Here is a 19602-nt window from a genome sequence, read left to right as displayed (position 1 = left end):
TTATAAGAATCATATAATGTGTTAAATCTCTAAAATGTATTCTTTGGCAGTCTATACAAGCTATATAAGAGGTTCTGATGCATTTGTGAGTCAAAAAGTTATAGTGCTTTTATCTTTTTATTTCTCTCTTTTAGATGTTGAACATAGCCTAAGTATGTCTTTTCTGATATTTTTGGCTTCTTTACTCTTTCTCTAATGCACTCCTCCCTGACATATGGCTGCTGATTCTCAAAATGGTGACACCTATGTCTATTTAAAATCAAACAGCATGGTTTTGTTTCTTTTATCTACTCACCTAGTGCCTGCAGCTTCTGAAAAATATGTTTGCCTGCCTTGGATATTTTCTATTGAAGTACAATAAAATTTCTCTAGGGCTTCAAAAAACGCATCCCTCTCATCTGATTAAAACTTACTCTATAACCCAACCTACCTCATACTTCAGCCTCTAATATTATCATTCAAGTTAGTGTTTCCATGTCATCATTAAGGAAGTAGTCTATTCAATGTTTAGGGTATCTTTGGGAAAACAATGATAGGCATGTAAAGTGATGGATGTTAACTGGCTTTATTCACTCCATAAGACCTACACACACACACACACACACACACACACACACACACACAGAGGGAGGGAAAGAAGAGAGGAGAGAGAGGGAGGAAAAGGGGGAGGGGGGAAGGGGAGGGGGAGAGGGGAAGGGAGGGAAAGAAGAGAAGAAAGAGAGGGAAGGAGAGGGAGAGGGGGAGGGGGAAGGGGAGGGGGAGGGAGGGCGAGGGCAAGGGAGGGAGGGAGGAAGGGAGGGAGGGGGAGAGAGAGAGAGAGAGAGAGAGAGAGAGAGAGAGAGAGAGAGAGAGAGAGAGAGAGAGACCTAGCTCACATCACTCTCAATGCCCTTCAATGCTATCAATAGATATAATTACTATTTTTTTTCAAATCAGAGTCTTGTTGTGTAGCTCAAGTTAACCTTTAAGTCATGATCCTTCTGTTTCATCATACAAAGTTCTTAGATTACAGATGTTTATAACCAGTCTGACTTCATATATTTTTGTATATATTCCTTTATAACACTTGAGAATTATTTTTACGTAACTGGCATAGAAAAATTCATTGATTTAAATAGTTAAAGAGAATAAAATACACTCATTATATTCATGTTTGTATCAAATATCTATCTTAGCTTTCAGTGTTACTTCAAATTGGTACACACATTACTCAATATGTAATTTATAGATATCATAAACACTGTATCTATATGGTTGAATTTTACAAAGGCAAAAAATATTTACTTGGATAATTATCTTAAATAATATTCATTCCAAACTTTTTAGATGGGCTACTACAGTAATGTGAAGCCATATTTTCAGGCTTTTTACATTTTTATTGCTAAAGACATTGTATGGAAAAGAGTGTATATTTGTTAAAATTTTTATTACTGGGAGAAAGTGATTTCCAGCTTTCCAATGGGAACCCAAGTATCTAACCACTTGGATTGAATTCAATTTTTTCTTCTCCTTTTTTTTAAAACATACATTTATTTATTTATTTATTTATTTATTTATTTATTTATTGTACGTGTATGTGATCATGGTATGTTAATTCAACTTGCAAATATTACAAAAATGGTAAATCTAAAGATAACCTGACATTTACATTTCCTTCAATGGATAATATCTGATATCTATAAACTGCTTATTTTGTAAACTTAACTAGAAGTCCTAAGCATCAAAGTTAAAAGAAAAGCAAGAAGACAGCCGGCTTTACTTAGAATTTTCAAATACCTAAACTATGATAGCATAAAAATTAGTAAGTTCTAAAAGCTAAATTTCAAAAAAAAGGAAATAAAATTTTAAACTCTTTGTCAGATAAATTCTAAGAAATATTCATAACCCCCTCTCATTTATTCTTCTCTAACAATGTCTCTTCTTCATATTTAAGATAAAACAAAATATCTTAATGAAGGAGAAGATTGTTATATACCATTTTAAGATAAATTCAAGAGGGTGAAAAATGGATTGTATACTACATTGAAAGCCTCCATTTTTAAGACAACTTTCTCTAGCTTCTTTTCTATATTAAAACCATAAACTCTCTGATTTTTTTGTGAGTTTCGATCTCTAAGTTTTCAGGAACTCCCTGAGTTGCTCAGAGTGACATCATGGAATTGTATATTTGTCCCTTCACCACTGACAGTTTCTGAGCTCATTCCAGGATACATATTATGTATTGCTAGCTTTTCTGATAGTTTCTTGGCTGATATGTCCTGGAAAACAGAGACTGCATGTTACCATTCTTTTTTTTCTGGACAGAGACTCACTTAATACTTTTATTTTTATAATTTTTTTATTTTATTGGATATTATATTTACATTTCAGATTTTATCCCCTTACCCCATTCCCCCCCCCCACCCAGGAACCCCCATCCCATTCCCCTCCTCCTGCTTCTGTGAGGATGTGCCCCCACCTAGCCCCCTACTCCCATCTCCCCACCCTCGAATTCCACCCCCACTCGGTTTCCAGCCTTCATGGGACCAAGGACATCCTCTCCCACCTATGCCTGACAAGGTCATCCTCCACTACATATACAGCTGGAGTCATGGTTCCCTCCCTATGTGCTCCCAGGCTGGTGGTTTAGACCCTGGGGAGCTCTGGTTGGTTGGTATTGTTGCTCTCCCCATGGGGCCACAAACCCTTTCAGCTCCTTCAATCTTCTCTCCAACTTCTCCATTAGGAACCCCTTGATCAGATCAATAGTTAGCTGTGAGCATCTGCATCTGAATATGTCAGACTCTGGCAGACCTCTGAGGAGACAATTATATCAGGTTCTTGTTAGCATGCACTTCCTGACATCCACATCAGCATCTACCTTTGGTGACTGCACATGGGATGGATACCCAGGTGGAATGGTCTCCAGATAGCCCCTCCCTCAGTTTCTGTCCCACACATTGTCTCCATATTTGTTCCCTTGAGTCTTTTGTTACTCCTTCTAAGAAGGACCTAAGCACCCACACTTGGTCTTCCTTCTTCATGAGCTTCATTTGGTCTGTGAGTTGAATCTTGGTTATTTCAAGTTTTTGGGCTAATATCCACTTGTCAGTGAGATAAAACATCTAAACAGTCCCATAACCCCTAAAGAAATAGAAGCAGTCATTAAAAGTCTCTCCACCAAAAAAAGTCTGAGACCAGATGGTTTTAAGTGCAGAATTCTATCAGACCTTCAAGGAAGACATAATACCAATTCTCTTCAAACTATTCTACTTAATATTTTTAGACCCATTTAATGTTAATGAATCCCACTGGTGCAGAAAACAGAATCCCTTGGATTCATCCATACAGCTTTGTTATGCTAATAGGAACTTTACTGCCTCAGCCAAAATGACAGTGAAAGCTGAGAACTGAATGACCTAAGCCACCCCATGTTTTTGTAAAATATTCGAGACAGACCTCAGATACAGTATCTATTTCTCAAAGTAGTTCATTCTGGACACACACACACCCAAGAAAACATTAGGAAAGTAACACCAACCTAAAATGTAAAGGTATTCTCTGTCCATTTACTGCTTGAATGCTAAAGGGGCTTGTAGCCACTTTTCTTTAATTGTTTTATTTATTTATATCCCAAATGTTGTCCTCTCCAGGTGCCCCCTCCAAGAGTTCTTCACTTTTTTCCCCTCCCCTTTGCCTCTGAGGGTGCCCCCCACCAGGCATCCTCTTTCCCTAGAGCACCAAGTCTCCAGGATTAGACTCATACTTTCCCACTGTGGCCACACAAGGCAGCCTTCTGCTCCATATGTGCCAGGGCCCAGAAAGCTGTTCCTGTGTGCTTTATGGTTGGAGGTTGATTCTCTGGGAGCTCTCATTGGTTCAGGTTAGTAGACACTGTTGGTCTTCCTTCAGCTCCTTGAATCCTATCCCTAACTCTTCCATAGGGGTCTCCAAACTCAGTCCAATGGTTGACTATAAATATTTGCATCTGTCTCAGTCAGCTGCTGGTAGAGCATCTCAGAGTACAGGCATGCTAGGCCCCTGTCTGCATGCATACCATAGCACCAGTAATAGGGTCAAGGTTTGGTGCCCACCCACAAGATGGATCCCAAGTTGGGCCAGTCACTGGTAGCCTTTCCTTCAGTCTCTGCTCCATCTTGTCCCTGAATTTCTTTTAGACAAGAACAATTCTGGGTCATGTATTCACTTATAAGTGGGTATTAGCCAAAAGTTACAGAACACCCATGATACAACTCACAGACAATAAGAAGTTGAACAAGAAAGAAGGCCTTAATGATGATGCTTTAATCCCACTTAGAAGGGGTAACAAAATAATTATGAAAGACCAAGGGACTGAGAGACCTGAGCAGGGAAGGGAAAAAGGGAAGTATGATCAGGTATAGGAGACAGGAAAAAAGCCCAGATTGAAAAAAGAATGAACAGAAATATGTTGCTGCCGGGGGTGGGGCATGGAGGGACACCTATAGGAAGTCCCAGAGACTTGGGATATTAGAGGCACCAGGACTCACTGTGAGTGACCTCAGCCAAAATGCCCAACAGTAGGGAGGTGAAACATAAACAGTCTACCTTCAGTAAATAGACAGGGCCACCAGTGGAGAGATGGGGTCACCAACCTACTTTGTAGCCACTTTTATGTTATCTCTGTGGAACTGATAACCTTAGGTCAAAAGAAAGACTGCTTGGCTTCTTGTTTTATCAGTCTGCCATACAGCCTTAATTAAGGGAACACTAACAACCTGCTTTTTACTATTCTCACTAGATGTCTTGACAAAGGGCTTTCCCCCAACTTCCAAGGCAAAAGTATGTGAATTTAGAATTCATGTTTTTTCATTTACAGTTTAGCTTCACCATAAATTAAAAATCTTTGACCTAAAAAAAATTGAGGAGAACATTTCCATCTGTTTGGACATCTCCCATCAGCTTTAGTTTCATCTCTAAAACTATAGAAAGGTATTAATTTAAATCTGTATGACTAAATTCATGCCTCAGTGTTATTACTTTTACTGGGCATGTACTTGAACGTTAAGCTTATCAATGATAAGATAATACTGATAACACTCTATGTATTTTAGGGATAAATTCATTAACTTATTCCAGGAAAAGGCATAACTTTAAAAGTATATATTTGGGATTAATGACTACATAGGGTTATGATCGATATAATAAGATCAGCAGTCTAAACTAAAACTTACAAGTGATTAAATTTAATTGAAAGCTATGAAATCTTAGGCTTTAAAAATCTCTATGTAAGACTGTGTACAAATATATTAAGCTTGTTTATGCTTTAACATCATGTTTTTTATAAAATGGGTTTAAAATTATGTATTCACTTAAATAAAAACTAATGAATTATACCAAATTCCTGTTTGCTCATAGGAAAAAAGTACTTCTAAAGAAAAAAATCTTTAAATCCAACAGATTCAACAAGCTAGAGAAGGCCATCTATACCAGCATGTCACTTACTGTAGACAAAGTAATGGCAAGGGTCAGAAAAAGAATATTCAATCAATATGACCATGCTCTCTGAGTATTTTAATGGTCTACTATTCTTCTTTGGGCTATAAATAAGAGATTTAAATAAAAAATAAAGCCAAAGACCAGAGAAATGTATAATTAAGCACTTCTAGTAAGAATGTTATCTCATTGAAGGTTCTCTCAATTCAGATTCTAGGTGAAATTCCAAGGAGTCCTTGTTGCTGAATGTGCTGGTTCTTAACAGACTACTTCATAAAATTCACAGGCAAATGAATGGAACTAGAAAATATCATCCTGAGTGAGGTGACCCAGAATGAATATTAGCCAAAAAGTTCAGAATACCCACAATACAATGCAAAACCCATATAGAACTTAAGAAGAAGGAAAACCAAAGTGTAGATGATTCAATCCTGCATAGAAGGGGAAACAAAATCATCACAGGAAGTAGAGGGAGGGAGGGATATGGGATGGAGAGTGAAGGGGGAGGAAAAAGGGGGACAGGATCGATCTGGTATTAGAAGGGACAAGAGAGAAGTACAGAGGGTGTGGAAATTGAATATATGTATGAGGCAGTAGGGGATGGGGAAGTAGGAGTAGCCACTAGAAAGTCCCAGACACCAGGAAAGCAAGAGGCTCCCAGGACCCAATGGTAATGACATTAGCTGAAATATGCAACAAAGGGGAGATACAACGTGTAAAGACCACCTCCAGTAGATAAGCATAGCCTCTAGTTGAGGAATGGGGCCACCAACCCATCTCAAAATTGTTAACTCGGAAATGTTCCTATCCAAAGGAAAGACATGGACAAAAATGGAAGAGACTGAAGGGAAGGTCATCCAGAGATGCCCACCCCCACATAAGGATCCATCCCATCTGCAAACACCAACCCCCCACACTTGATGATGCCAAGAAGCACTTGCCAACAGGAGCCTGGTACAGCTGTTCAATGAGAGTTTCTGTGAGCACCTGACCAATACAGATGCAAATACTCGCAGCCAACCATCAGACTGAACCTGGAAACGCACATGGAAGAGCTAGGGTAAGGATTGAAGGAGCTGAAGGGAATTACAACCCCATAGGAAGAACAATCCAGAGTTCCCAAGGACCTAACAACCAACCAAAAAGTATACATGGAGGGATCCATGTCTCCAGATACATATGTAGCTGAGGACAGCCTTATGTGACAGCAGTATGAGCTGAGGCCCTTGGTCCTGTGGAGGTGTGATGCCCCCAGCAGGGGGGAATGCTATAGCAGTGAGGCATGAGTAGGTGAGTGGGTGGAAGAGCACCTTCTTAGAGGCAAAAAAGGAAGGGGAAGGTGATGGGATGGGGAATTTTTGGAGGGATAACTGGAAAGAGGGATATCATTTGAAATAAAATGATTAATAATAAAAAACAACTAGAGTAAAGTAATATAAGGGGAATATATCAATGCATAATGTATAGTTCATAAGAAATTATCTGGTTTTAAATATACAAGTTTTGGTTACTATTTAAAAATGATAACATGTTTCTTCATATTTATATATATATATATTATATATTGGATATTAGCCCTCTATCTGATGTAGGATTGGTAAAGATCTTTTCCCAATCTGTTGGTTGCCATTTTGTCTTATTGACAATGTCCTTTGCCTTACAGAAGCTTTGCAATTTTATGAGGTCCCATTTGTCAATTCTTGATCTTAGAGTATAAGCCATTGGTGTTCTGCTCAGAAACTTTTCCCCTGTGCCTAAGTATTCGAGGTTCTTCCTCACCTTGTCTTCTATTAGATTCAGTATATCTGGTTTTATGTGAAGGTCCTTTATCTACTTGGACTTGAGCTTTGTACAAGGAGATAAAAATTGATTGATTTGCATTCTTCTACACGTTGTTCTCCAGTTGAACCAGCACCATTTGTTGAAAATGCTGTCCTTTTTCCACTGGATGGTTTTGGCCCCTTTGTCAAAGATCAAGTAACCATAAGTGTGTGGGTTCATTTCTGAGTCTTCAATTCTATTCCACTGATCTTCCTGCCCGTCTCTGTACCAATACCATGCAGTTTTTATCACTATTGCTCTGTAGAACAGCTTGAGGTCAGGGATGGTGATTCCTCCAGAAGTTCTTTTATTGTTGAGAATAGTTTTCACTCTCCTGGGTTTTTTGTTATTCCAAATGAATTTGAGAATTTCTCTTTCTAACTTTGTGAAGAATTGAGTTGGGATTTTAATGGGTATTGCATTGAATCTATAGATTGCTTTTGGCAACATGGACATTTTTACTGTATTAATACTGCCAATCCATGAGCATGGAATATCTTTCCATCTTCTGAGATCTTCTTTGATTACATTCTTCAGAGACTTGAAGTTCTTGTCATATAGATCTTTCACTTGCTTTGTTAGATTCACACCAAGGTATTTTATATTATTTGTGACTATTGTGAAGGGTGTCATTTCTCTAATTTCTTTCTCAACCTGTTTATCTTTCAAGTAGAGGAAGGCTACTGATTTATTTGAGTTGATTTTATAACCAGAAACTCTGCTGAAGTTGTTTATCAGGTTTAGAAGTTCTCTGGTGGAAGTTTTGGGGTCACTTATGTATACTATCATATCATCTGCAAATAGTGATATTTTGACATCTTCCTTTTCTATTTGTATCCCTTTGACTTCCTTTTGTTGTCTAATTGCTCTAGCTAGGACTTCCAGTACTCTATTTAATAGGTAGGGAGTGGGCAACCTTGTCTAGTCCCTGATTTTACTGGGATTGCTTCAAGTTTCTTTTCATTTAGTTTGATGTTGGCTACCGGTTTGCTGTATATTGCTTTTACTATGTTTAAGTATGGGCCTTGAGTGTTCTTTCCAAGACTTTTAACATGAAGGGATGTTGAATTTTGTCAAATACTTTTTCAGCATCTAGTGACATTATCATGTATTTTTTGAGTTTGTTTATATAGTGGATTATGTTGATGGATTTCCAAATATTGAACCATCTCTGCATCACTGGGATAAAGCCTACTTGACAACAATGATGGATGATTATTTTGATGTGTTCTTGGATTCTGTTTGTGAGAGTTTTATTGAGTAGTTTTGCATCGATATTCATAAGAGAAATTGGTCTGAGGTTCTTTTTTTTTTTTTTTTTTTTTTTGGTCGTTATGAGGTTTAGGTATGAGGATGATTGTGGCTTCATAGAACAAATTAGGTATTGTTCCTTCTCTTTTTATTTTGTGTAATAGTTGGAGGGGAATTGGTATTAGGTCTTCCTTGAAAGTCTGATAGAATTCTACACTAAAGCCATGTGGTCCTGGGCTTTTTTTTGTTGTTGTTGTTGGGGAGACTTTTAATGACTGCTGCTATATTTTTAGGGGTTATGTGACTGTTTAGATGGTTTATCTGCTCCTGATTTAACTTTGGTATCTTGTATCTGTCTAGAAAATTGTCCGTTTCATCCAGATTTTCCAGTTTTGTTGAGTATAAGCTTTTGTAGTAGGATCTGATGATTATTTGAATTTCCTCAGTTTCTGTTTTTATGTCTCCCATTTCAGTTCTAATTTTATTAGTTTCTGTGCCCTCTGGTTAGTCTGACTAAGGGTTTATCTGTCTTGCTGATTTTCTCAAAGAACCAGCTCCTTGTTTTGTTGATACTTTATATAGGGGTTTGTTTGTTTGTTTGTTTGTTTGTATTCTACTTGGTTGATTTCATCCCTGAGTTTGATTACTTCTACCATCTACTCCTCTTGGGAGTATTTGCTTCTTTTATGTTCTAGAGCTTTCAGGTGAGTTGTCAAGTTGCTAGTGTATGTTCTCTTCAGTTTCTTTTTGTAGACACTTAGAGCTATGAGTTTTCCCCTTAGCATTGCTTTCATTGTGTCCCATACGTTTTGGTATGACAAGCTTTCATTTTCATTAAATTCTAAAATGTCTTTAATTTCTTTCTTTATTTCTTCCTTGACCAAGTCATCATTGAGTACAATGTTGTTCACTTTCCATGTGTATTTGGGTTTTCCATTGTTTTTGTTATTGTTGACGACCAGCCTTTGTTCATGGTGATCTGATAGGATATAAGGGATTATTTCAATCTTTTTGTATCTGTTGAGGCCTGCTTTGTGACCAATTATATGGGCAATTTTGGAGAAGGTACCATGAGGTGATGAGAAAAAAGTATACTCTTTTGTATTAAGATAAAATGTTCTATAGATATCCCTTAAATCCATTTGGTTCATAATTTCCATTAATGACTTATCTCAGTGATTGAAGCTTACACTGGGTATTTAACATACTGAAATGTAGAGGTATGATGTTACCTTAATAATATACAGAAATGCCCAAATTTGAACCTGTGTTACATGCTTCATAAGTACAAATGAAAAATACTTTTAAACAAAGACAAATTCTGTTTTAATAGGAGTTAAAAGTTTTAATCAATTGGTTATCTTAAATCTGTTGAGAAAAATGTCTCAATGCATGTTACTATATTTATATTTTTCTCTTTTTCAGATATAATATGTTGAGTTTTCCATATAAAAAAGTTGCTTTTATTTCAATTTTTTAAAATAAATTTTATAAATACAACAACGTTTTCTAGATTTCAGAATGAAATTATGACAAAAGAACCATCAAATAAAATAACAAATATGAAGATCGCATATTCAAAATCTATTTTGGATAAAGAGGTTAAAATAAAAGAAAATACTTTATGATGAGAAAATGATTTGTATAGCAAAATAAAAATTTTCATAAAAATTGTTCCAAATAAAAATAGACAAAAGAAGACAAAACTAGTTTTGATAAGGTTGGAGTTCAAATGTGAAGAAAGACAAAATGGCTGTAATTAAGTTGGAAATAATCAGATGTTATTAATATTCCTAAAGTCAAAAATCAGTACCTTGATATAAAATGAATGCCTGATTATATTTATACCAATAATATTTTTAAGTGTTGAAGTACTTAATAACACTACAAAAAGTGGCCTAGGAAAGAATTTTATCTATTATTTTACTAAAGAAGAATTTAAAACCTGTGAATAGATTTCATAGACCTTGACAATAGCAATATCAATATAAATGCTAACTACTACTGAAGAGAGAAAATCTAATGGGGTCCCATTCTAGCACAAAGAACTACTGCAACAAATGACTACCCAGAAGAATTAGCTTCTCCAAGGAATTAACCTCATAATTGGATATTCAATACAACATGGTCATATCTAATACCATATACATGCAAGCAACAAAAATGGACTTGGCATTTTGTATTTATACATACTTATACATATGAATACATGTATGTAATAATATAATCAAATAAAGGGGCTATTGATTTAATAGAGAAAAGGGACTTGGGAGAGGCTGGAGGAAGGAAGGATAAAAGAGACGTGATATAATTATATTTTAATTTAAATGTATATAAAAAATAAAAAATGACCATTTCCCTATGTAGTGAAAGACATTTGGGGATTAGTAATTATAATTATATTAATTTTTTTTTATTTGAGAACAACTTATTTTACATCTTCCAAAAGTAACTCCATTTTGGGGATACCGATATTTAATCCAAACTCTTAGAGGCTAAAAGAAACTTTGTCTTACTAAAAAGTAGAGGACTATTATCTGTATCTAACCAGTTATATCATGTTGAGCTACAACAATTAAAAGTTTCAATGTATGTTAAGACATACAGACTTCTAGATGTTTTAAATGAATTATAACTCCATGTAATCCAGTTAGAAATACAAGTAGTTTTGGGATATCCGTTTTATCCTTCCCAGGAAACATATAGCAAATTAGTTTCCAAAAACCACAACATTCATGTTTTATGACATGGTTCTGGATTGAGTATATATGCTACTTTATAGTAAAATTAGTTGGAATTAAGCAATATTCATATTTTGAAATCCAAAGAGCACCCTCCTAGAGGCAAAGGGGAGGGGGTGGGTTGCAGAGAAGAAAACGGGAAGGGAAATATCATTTGAAATGTAAATGATTAAAATGGCTAAAAAAAAACCCACAGGTTTAAATGATATTGTTCAAAGTTGAAATATTATAAACATAACACTTAATGATAATTCAATTAGTGATCAACTTGCTCAAATTAAAACTTCATCTATCATAATTCATAAACAGAATATACCACATGAAACATTATAGTTATAAAGTTCATTTCATCATGTGGGATAAACATCAGCCTTGTAGGCTGGTAGAACAAAGATTCATGTTCCCTTTGGAATGCTACAAAAGGAACTTTGATATAACATACATATATAAACTCCTATATTTAAAAGTCTCTGTCCTAGATTTAAATACAAAATAAATGAATTCTGTAGTATATATGTGAAAAATATCCATTGTTTAATTTTTTATAATAAAATCAAACTGAAATCATATGTTCACTTCAAAAGTTGATAAACTATTTCTTAAAGAATACAGTGATATATTTTAGGACTTTCAATTGTAACTCGGCCACAATCACTAAGATTTGTTCTCTTGTGATAATAAAGCAATATGTTAGTTTAAGAAGATATTCTATATTGACCATTATATTTCAGATTTTAATAAATTCTAACCACCTCATTAAAATGCATAGATTTTTTGTAACATACATACAACATGTGGCAGAACTGACTGTTTATATGAGAAAAGGAATATCGTTGTATTGAAATGTCTGAGGACACACATGTAAAAAAGGTAATAGTTTTTTCATTTCCCAAGAAACAAAATAAGAACAATGCATTTATGATACACAATAATGGATTTTATAACAATCTGTGGTGGGATGATCTCCCACTAGGAACTATCAACACAGACAGTAAAAGCTTCTCAGATAACTGGATTTCTTGAAACTACAAGTTTATGAGCATAGCTTATATAAATTGTGATATCCACAGCAAAATAAAAAATTTGCTGTCAAAATTTATATTCAAACTCCATATGTACAATTAATTAGCCATATGACTTTGCAGAAATATATTAAAGCCCATAAAGTATAGTTTCTTCATCTTTATAATCTATCTTGAGTATATAGGAATAATAGAAGTGAAATAAGTGTTAAGAACAAAGATTTCTGTCTGTAAACTTGCACATATGAACAGTACTTAAAATATTGGAGTATGTTGCTGGACAAAAACTAAAATGTCTTCCAAGTCTAAGATTTGATTTTTATCTGACAATACTATTAATTTTACCAGAGGTGTTCCAAAACTTGAATTCTTGAGATGATATCTGATCTAGTATGTATCAATTTATATTTTTCTAAGAAAAAGTATAACATAAAAGAACTAATTACATTAAAACAGAAGATGAGGGGTGTTTTTGAATTGCTAAGAATTTAATCTAGAGCCTTGTACAAGTGTGATGGGCAAGCATTCTAACGTAGAAATATCCCTAGCCCTAGGAGATTCTTTTCTAAGAACAAATAAGAATGGTTTTGCTCTGCTCTCCAGTGTCCTCATGCCTCAATTTAATCTTGTATTTTACAAAATCTGTCTTTAAGAAGCACTCTAAATTTAGTACAAAATGGTCACAAAGATGGTCATAATGCACAAAATGACTACCGCCACAATCATGAAGCCATAAATCTTATATGCCAGAAAGCCATGAAGATTAAATATATTTCAATAAAAATTGAGCCAAAAGGTAAAATTCTTCCCAGGTAAACAATAACTGCAGGCTCTATAAACCGTTTTTTGTTGGAATAGAATGAGGCACAACATTGAATTGACAAGGGAAGCTGGGCTGACCTGACAGGTTTCAGCCAAGTATTATACCAACAAGATTTAGAGGAAAAATAACAAAAAAGTCAAAACCAAAACACACTAACCAAACAAAAAAATAGATGCAGTAAATGGCCACCATTGTTCCAAAAGGAATGGCTCTAGAAGTATGGTAATAAATGACTATGATATTGATAAAGAATGCAGTACCACACACGATAGCAGGGATAAGGAATGCTCCAATAAATCCCTACTTTATTCATCTCCTTCCTTTTGTTCTAGCATACAGGCTTCTTCCAAAATACCCATTCACATGTGCTGAGGTGTAGCAGCACAGACTTATATGGATGCAATGAGAATTGAACTCCCATTTGTATATAAATTCATGGCAACAATAATAACAATGAGAAACAGCAAATATTTGACATCCAGAACCAATGAGAAAAAAAAAGTCAGAGGTTGCCTTAATGGTCTAAACATATCTCCATGAACCTCCTTCTATCTATATTCACTTGTTTTTGGTCATATCTCTATTCAAATTAATTTTTTAACAAAATTAAAAACTATTAAATTCTGCATGGACTATATCTGCTATTGCCTAAATAGCTGTAATTTATTCACCTTATTTATTGATCTTAAAATCAACCAGTTATCTCAATTCCATCCAAAGAAGATACAGTATGAAAATAGAGGTGTATTCTCTATAAGGCAATTTACAGTACAGTTAGCAAGCAAAGTATTAAATACAGAAGACTTTTAGTAAACATTTAGAAATTTAGATAAATTTACATTTTAACTGAATGTCTAAACTGATTATATTTTGCTCTCTCTCCTAAGTTTGCCCTACATCTTTTGGGGGTTCAATGAAGGCTTAACATAAAAAATTATTTAAAAACAAGGAGGAGTAATAAATGTATTTAACATTAATAATGTCATGTATGTATATGTTACTGGTAGCATTTAGATATAAAGATTAGGGAAACTTTTTAGGGGATGATGATTAGTGGTTTGGGTGGCTTTATACATCTTGTCTACCATTGCACAAAACACTGGAATCTTTTCAAGATGTGCGTGACATACTTCTTTTGGGAAGGGGTTGTTTCATATTTTATGAAACTTTTACTGAAGCTAAATTTGTAATTTAGAAATATTTAATTTTGTTAATCCTGTCTGGGACATGTAAGTAACATCTAAAGCTTCATTGCTTTAAAATTTTCAAATATAATTTCCTGACCCCCAAAAAGGGGATCCTTAAAACATTTTAACTCTTGACAGGAAAAAATATATAACATTTTTATATCATACAAGGACATTTTCACTTATGCAAGAAATAAGTCTTACAGCCAAAGAAATTGAAAACAAGAAAGAATTTAAAGACAATTTGGTCTATTTCTATACTGAATAATATGTTAAAAATAAAATTGTGATTAAGTTATTTCTTTTGGCCTAAAACGATTGCTAAGCAATGGGGTCAGAAGTGAATCTGTTAAGGCACTTAAAATCATGTGTGCTCGAGCCTCTTAAAAACTTCCTTGAAATTAATACTAGCTTTATTTAGAAATGAAAAAAATAGATTCTTATTTGTTTAAACTAAATATATATCTCAAGTAGTCTGTATACCTATAATTAATTTTTAAAAAGATGCGCATATGTATTTAAATGAATATAAAATAAAAATGCTAATTAATCAAACTAAATGAGAAAAGTTCAATAGCAGCGAGGGAACCTTTTATGAAGATAAATGTCTCCATTAAATATTTGCTATAAATAATTTTGCATGAAATATATTAACACTTATTTAGGTGATAACAAAATACTCTGAAAAACAGAATCTCTGACAAAGATAGTTTCATATGATGAAGTTATTAAGGTACAGTTGGAAATACTAATAAATAAATTTCAGTTTGAGAATCAAATAACAATTTTTAGCATTCAATCTTTACTATATTGTTTTGTCTAACAACCTAGAATATTTTGTATAAAATATTTAATTATATCCAACTAGATTTGTATATCACACATAAACAAAATACACTTTAAATATTTGCCATATATAAATAGCTCATTATTATAGTAGTAAAGGAAATAAATGTATGTACTGGAAAAGTATGATGAACAATATAGTGAATAAGAAATGTTTCCTTTTAATAGGATTAAAAATGAACTTACCATGTCTATTATATCAGATTCATTTTCATGGTTAAGATCAGACTACAAAAAAAAGAAAGAGTAAATTAGTGTTTATTGTTGATATAAAACTTATGTAAGAGAACAGAATAAATGTCAATAGAACCTTATCTCTACTGTTTTCATTCCTTAATGAAGGAAATTTTGACTGAATCTGAAGAACAATCTATATTTATATATCTTTTAAGAATTTCGCATTTATTCATGTGCATTTATAGTGAGTCCAATGAAATACAACTAAATCTGCCATTTTATTTTTCTTTTCTGTACCATGGTTTTATTCTTTTAATTCTATTGATTACCATTTTCCTTGGGTTCTCTACATACCTAGTCCAGACATTATATATTCTCTCAATGCTATCCTTAAAATATAAGTTTTAACATCTATATCAGACTTAAATCTATTTAATCAATACAAACTTCATTTTCCTGTAAGACAATGACCTTAAAACTTGTATACTGAAATTTATTTCCCATATCTTCTATCATAATTGTTTTTTCAACTGTCAATATTTTAAAAAACTAATATTTACATGATTGTTCTGCTGACCACAGATATTTTAAAACCATTAAATTTTACAATACATAAGTATACACCTGATAAATATGTAGTTAACTGGTATCTTACACATGAATATGCCTGCGCAATTACAACATAAACTATAGAATATTATAGAATACATTATAGAATATTTCTAGCACCACAGAATGTTCCCTTCATGTTCCTATCCCAGACTATAGTCCGAGTAATAATCAATGCTTTCAATTGTCTCATAATTTTCTGTTTGGTATTTCATATAAATGAAATCATTGGCATATATATATATATATGTGTGTGTATATATATATTCCTCCCTGCTTTACTTGCCATACAATTTATAGGAAACATGTAGGTTACTGAATATCACATAATTGAAGTTTACATAGTTCAACTTTTTCCAATTTTTGGCTTCAATATTTCAGTACATTTGTATTTAAATTGTAACACTTGTAAAATTATTTTTCAGATATATAAATACATATATAATGTATAAAATTTTTCTCTCACACATTATATCTTGACCACAGTATCCCTTCCTTCCACGGCTGCCTATCCCTCCCTTCTCTCCCAGATCCACTCATATTCCATTTCCTTTCGAAAAACAAAGCAGGCCTCCTAAGGACATCAATTGAACATGGCATAACAAATTACAGTAAAACTAGGCACAAACCCTCACATTAAGGCTGGCCCAAATATGAGGCAACCCAGTAGCAGTTAGGCTCAACCCAGTAGCAGTTAGTAGTAGTAGAGGCTCAAGCAGGAGCAGATCTTATTTACGTCATTTAGAATATTTTCACTTTTATGAATCTTATTTGTTTTCATTCTCTATTAATTTCCTCATTGACTCACCTGATGATTTAGATCATCCAAGTTTTATTAAGTTTTATCTATACCAACTTCTATCATTTTCATGGGTACTACACAATATATTTAAAGGGTGTATTAAAAAAATTCTATGTGTCTCCAAGATCATTCAGGGGATTCATGAGATAAAAACTTTTTGCATGCTTCAGAATATAAAAAAATCTCCCATGCTCATGGATTGGCAGGGTTGATATAGTAAAAATAGCCATCTTCCTGGAAGCAATCAACAGATTCAATGTAATCCCCATCAAAATTCCTACTCAATTATTTATAGAGTTAGAATGAGCAATTTGCAAATTCATTGGAAATAACTAAAAACCCAGATTAGCAAAACATATTCTCAATAATAAAAGAACTTCTGGGGGAATCACCATCCCTGACCTCAAGCTGTACTACAGGGCAATAGTGACAAAAAAAATTGTATGATATTGGAACAGAGACAGGCAAGTAGATGAATGGAATAGAATTGAAGACCCAGAAATGAACCCACACACCTATGGTCACTTGACAAAGAAGCCAAAACCATCCAGTGGAAATAAGACAGCATTTACAATAAATAGTGCTGGTTCAACTGGAGATCAGTATGTAGAAGAATGTAAATCAATCCATTCTTATCTCCTTGTACAAAGCTCAAGTCCAAGTGAATCAAGGACCTCCACATAAAACCAGATACAATGAATCTAATAGAAGAGAAAGGGGGGGAAGCCTCGAAAACATGAACATAAAGGAAAATTTTCCTGAACAGAACACCAATGGCTTATGCGCTAAGATCAAGAATTGACAAATGGGACCTCATAAAATTGCAAAGCTTCTGTAAGGCAAAGGACACTGTCAATAGGAGAAAATGGCAACCAACAGATTGAGAAAAGATCTTTACCAGTCCCACATCTGATAGATATACAATATATACAAAGAACTCAAGAAATTAGACTCCGGACAACCAAATAACCCTATTAAAAGGGTGTACAGAGCTAAACAAAGAATTCTCAACTGAGAAAACTCGAATGGCCAAGAAGCACCTAAAAAAATGTTCAGCATCCTTAGTCTTCAGGGAAATGCAAATCAAAACAACCCTGAGATTCCACCTCACACCAGTCATAATGGCTAAGATAAAACTCAGGTGATAGTAGATGCTGGCGAGGATGTGGAGAAAGAGGAACACTCCACCATTGTTGGTGGGATTGCAAGATGGTGCAACCACTGTGGAAATCAGTCTGTTGGTTCCTCAGAAGATTGGGCATAGCATTACCTGAGGACCCAGCTATACCACTCCTGAGCATATACCCAGAAGATGTTCCAACATATAACAAGGACATATACTCCACTATGTTCATAGCAGCCTTATTTATAATAGCCAGAAGCTGGAAAGAACCCAGATGTCCTGCAACAGAGGAATGGATAGAGAACATGTGGTACATTTACACAATGGAGTACTACTCAGCTCTTAAAAAACAATGAATTCATGAAATTCTTAGTCAAATGGATGGACCTAGAAAATATCATCCTGAGTGAGGTAACCCAATTACAAAAGAACACACATGATATGCACTCACTGATAAGTGGATATTAGCCCAAAACCTTGAAATAGCCAAGATTCAACTCACAGACCACATGAAGCTCATGAAGAAGTCAGTCCAAGTGAGGGTGCTTCAGTCCTTCTTAGAAGGAGTAACAAAATACTCAAGGGAGCAAATATGAAGACAAACTGTGGGACAGAAACTGAAGGAGGGGCCGTCTGGAGACCATTCCACCTGGGTATCCATAACATGTGCAGTCACCAAAGGTAGATACTGATGTTGATGTCAGGAAGTGCATGCTGACAGGATCCTCATATAGTTGTCTCCTTAGAGGTCTGCCAGAGTCTGACATTTTCAGAGGCAGATGCTCACAGCTAACCATTGATCAGGGGGTTCCCAATGGAGGAGTTAGAGAGAAGGAGCTGAAGGAGCTGAAAGGGTTAGTGGTCCCATGGGGAGAACAATAATACCAACCAACCAGAGCTCCCAGGGTCTAAATCACCAGCCTGGGAACACATAGGGAGGGATCCATGGCTCCAGGTGTATATGTAGGGCAGGATGGCCTTGTCAGACATAGGTGGAAAAGGAGATCCTTGGTCCCATGAAGGCTGGACACTGAGTGTGGGGGAATTCAAGGGTGGGGAAGTGGCAGTGGGGGCTTGTGGGGGGGCGCATCCTCATAGAAGCAGGAGGAGGAGATGGGATAGAGGGTTCCTGGGCACATAGGGGGAATGGGGTAAGGGGAATAACATCTGAAATGTAAATGAAATATCCAATAAAAATTTTAAATTTAATAACTTTAATGAAATTATTAGGCAAATGGATGATACTTGAAAATATCCTGAGAGAGATAACCCAGTCAAAAAAGAACACATGGTATATACTAACTGGTAAGTGGATATTAGCCCAGAAGCTCAGAATACCCATGATACAACTCACAGACCATATGAAGCTCAGGAAGGAAGACCAAAGTATAGATGTTTCAGTCCTTCTTAGAAAGGGGAACAAAATAATCATGGGAGATAGAGAGTAGGAGGGACTTGGGAGAAAAAGAAGAGGGTGAGAGGGAAAAGGGTGCAATACCAAGTATGGGAGGAGGTAGGTATGATATACAGAGGGTCAGGAATCTGAACAGAGGTATGTAGAAATGAGGGAATCAGAACTGGGAATAGCCACCAGCAAGTCCCAGATGCCAGGAAAGCAAGATGTTCCCATGACGTGACAGGGATGGCATTAGCTAAAATGTACAACAAAAAGGAGGGAGGACCTGTAGAGACCATATCCAGAGGTTAGGCAAGGCCCCTGGTTGGGGGATGGAGCCACCCACTCAT

At 35.0% G+C, this 19602-nt stretch overlaps 1 protein-coding gene across 1 annotated transcript in view; it reads right to left on the bottom strand.

Moving 5' to 3' along the window:
* LOC117694996 (uncharacterized) overlaps nucleotides 1–19602 on the bottom strand; it is a 352556-nt gene that overhangs the window by 193802 nt on the left and 139152 nt on the right. The window contains 1 exon segment of the mRNA XM_076918452.1: nucleotides 15332–15373. Coding sequence (XP_076774567.1) covers nucleotides 15332–15373 — 42 coding nt within the window.

This window comes from Arvicanthis niloticus, chromosome X, assembly GCF_011762505.2.
Source record: "Arvicanthis niloticus isolate mArvNil1 chromosome X, mArvNil1.pat.X, whole genome shotgun sequence".
Lineage (NCBI taxonomy): Eukaryota > Metazoa > Chordata > Mammalia > Rodentia > Muridae > Arvicanthis > Arvicanthis niloticus.
The sequence above is the reverse complement of the archived record's forward strand: the minus strand, read 5'-3'. Positions and strand labels throughout refer to the sequence as shown.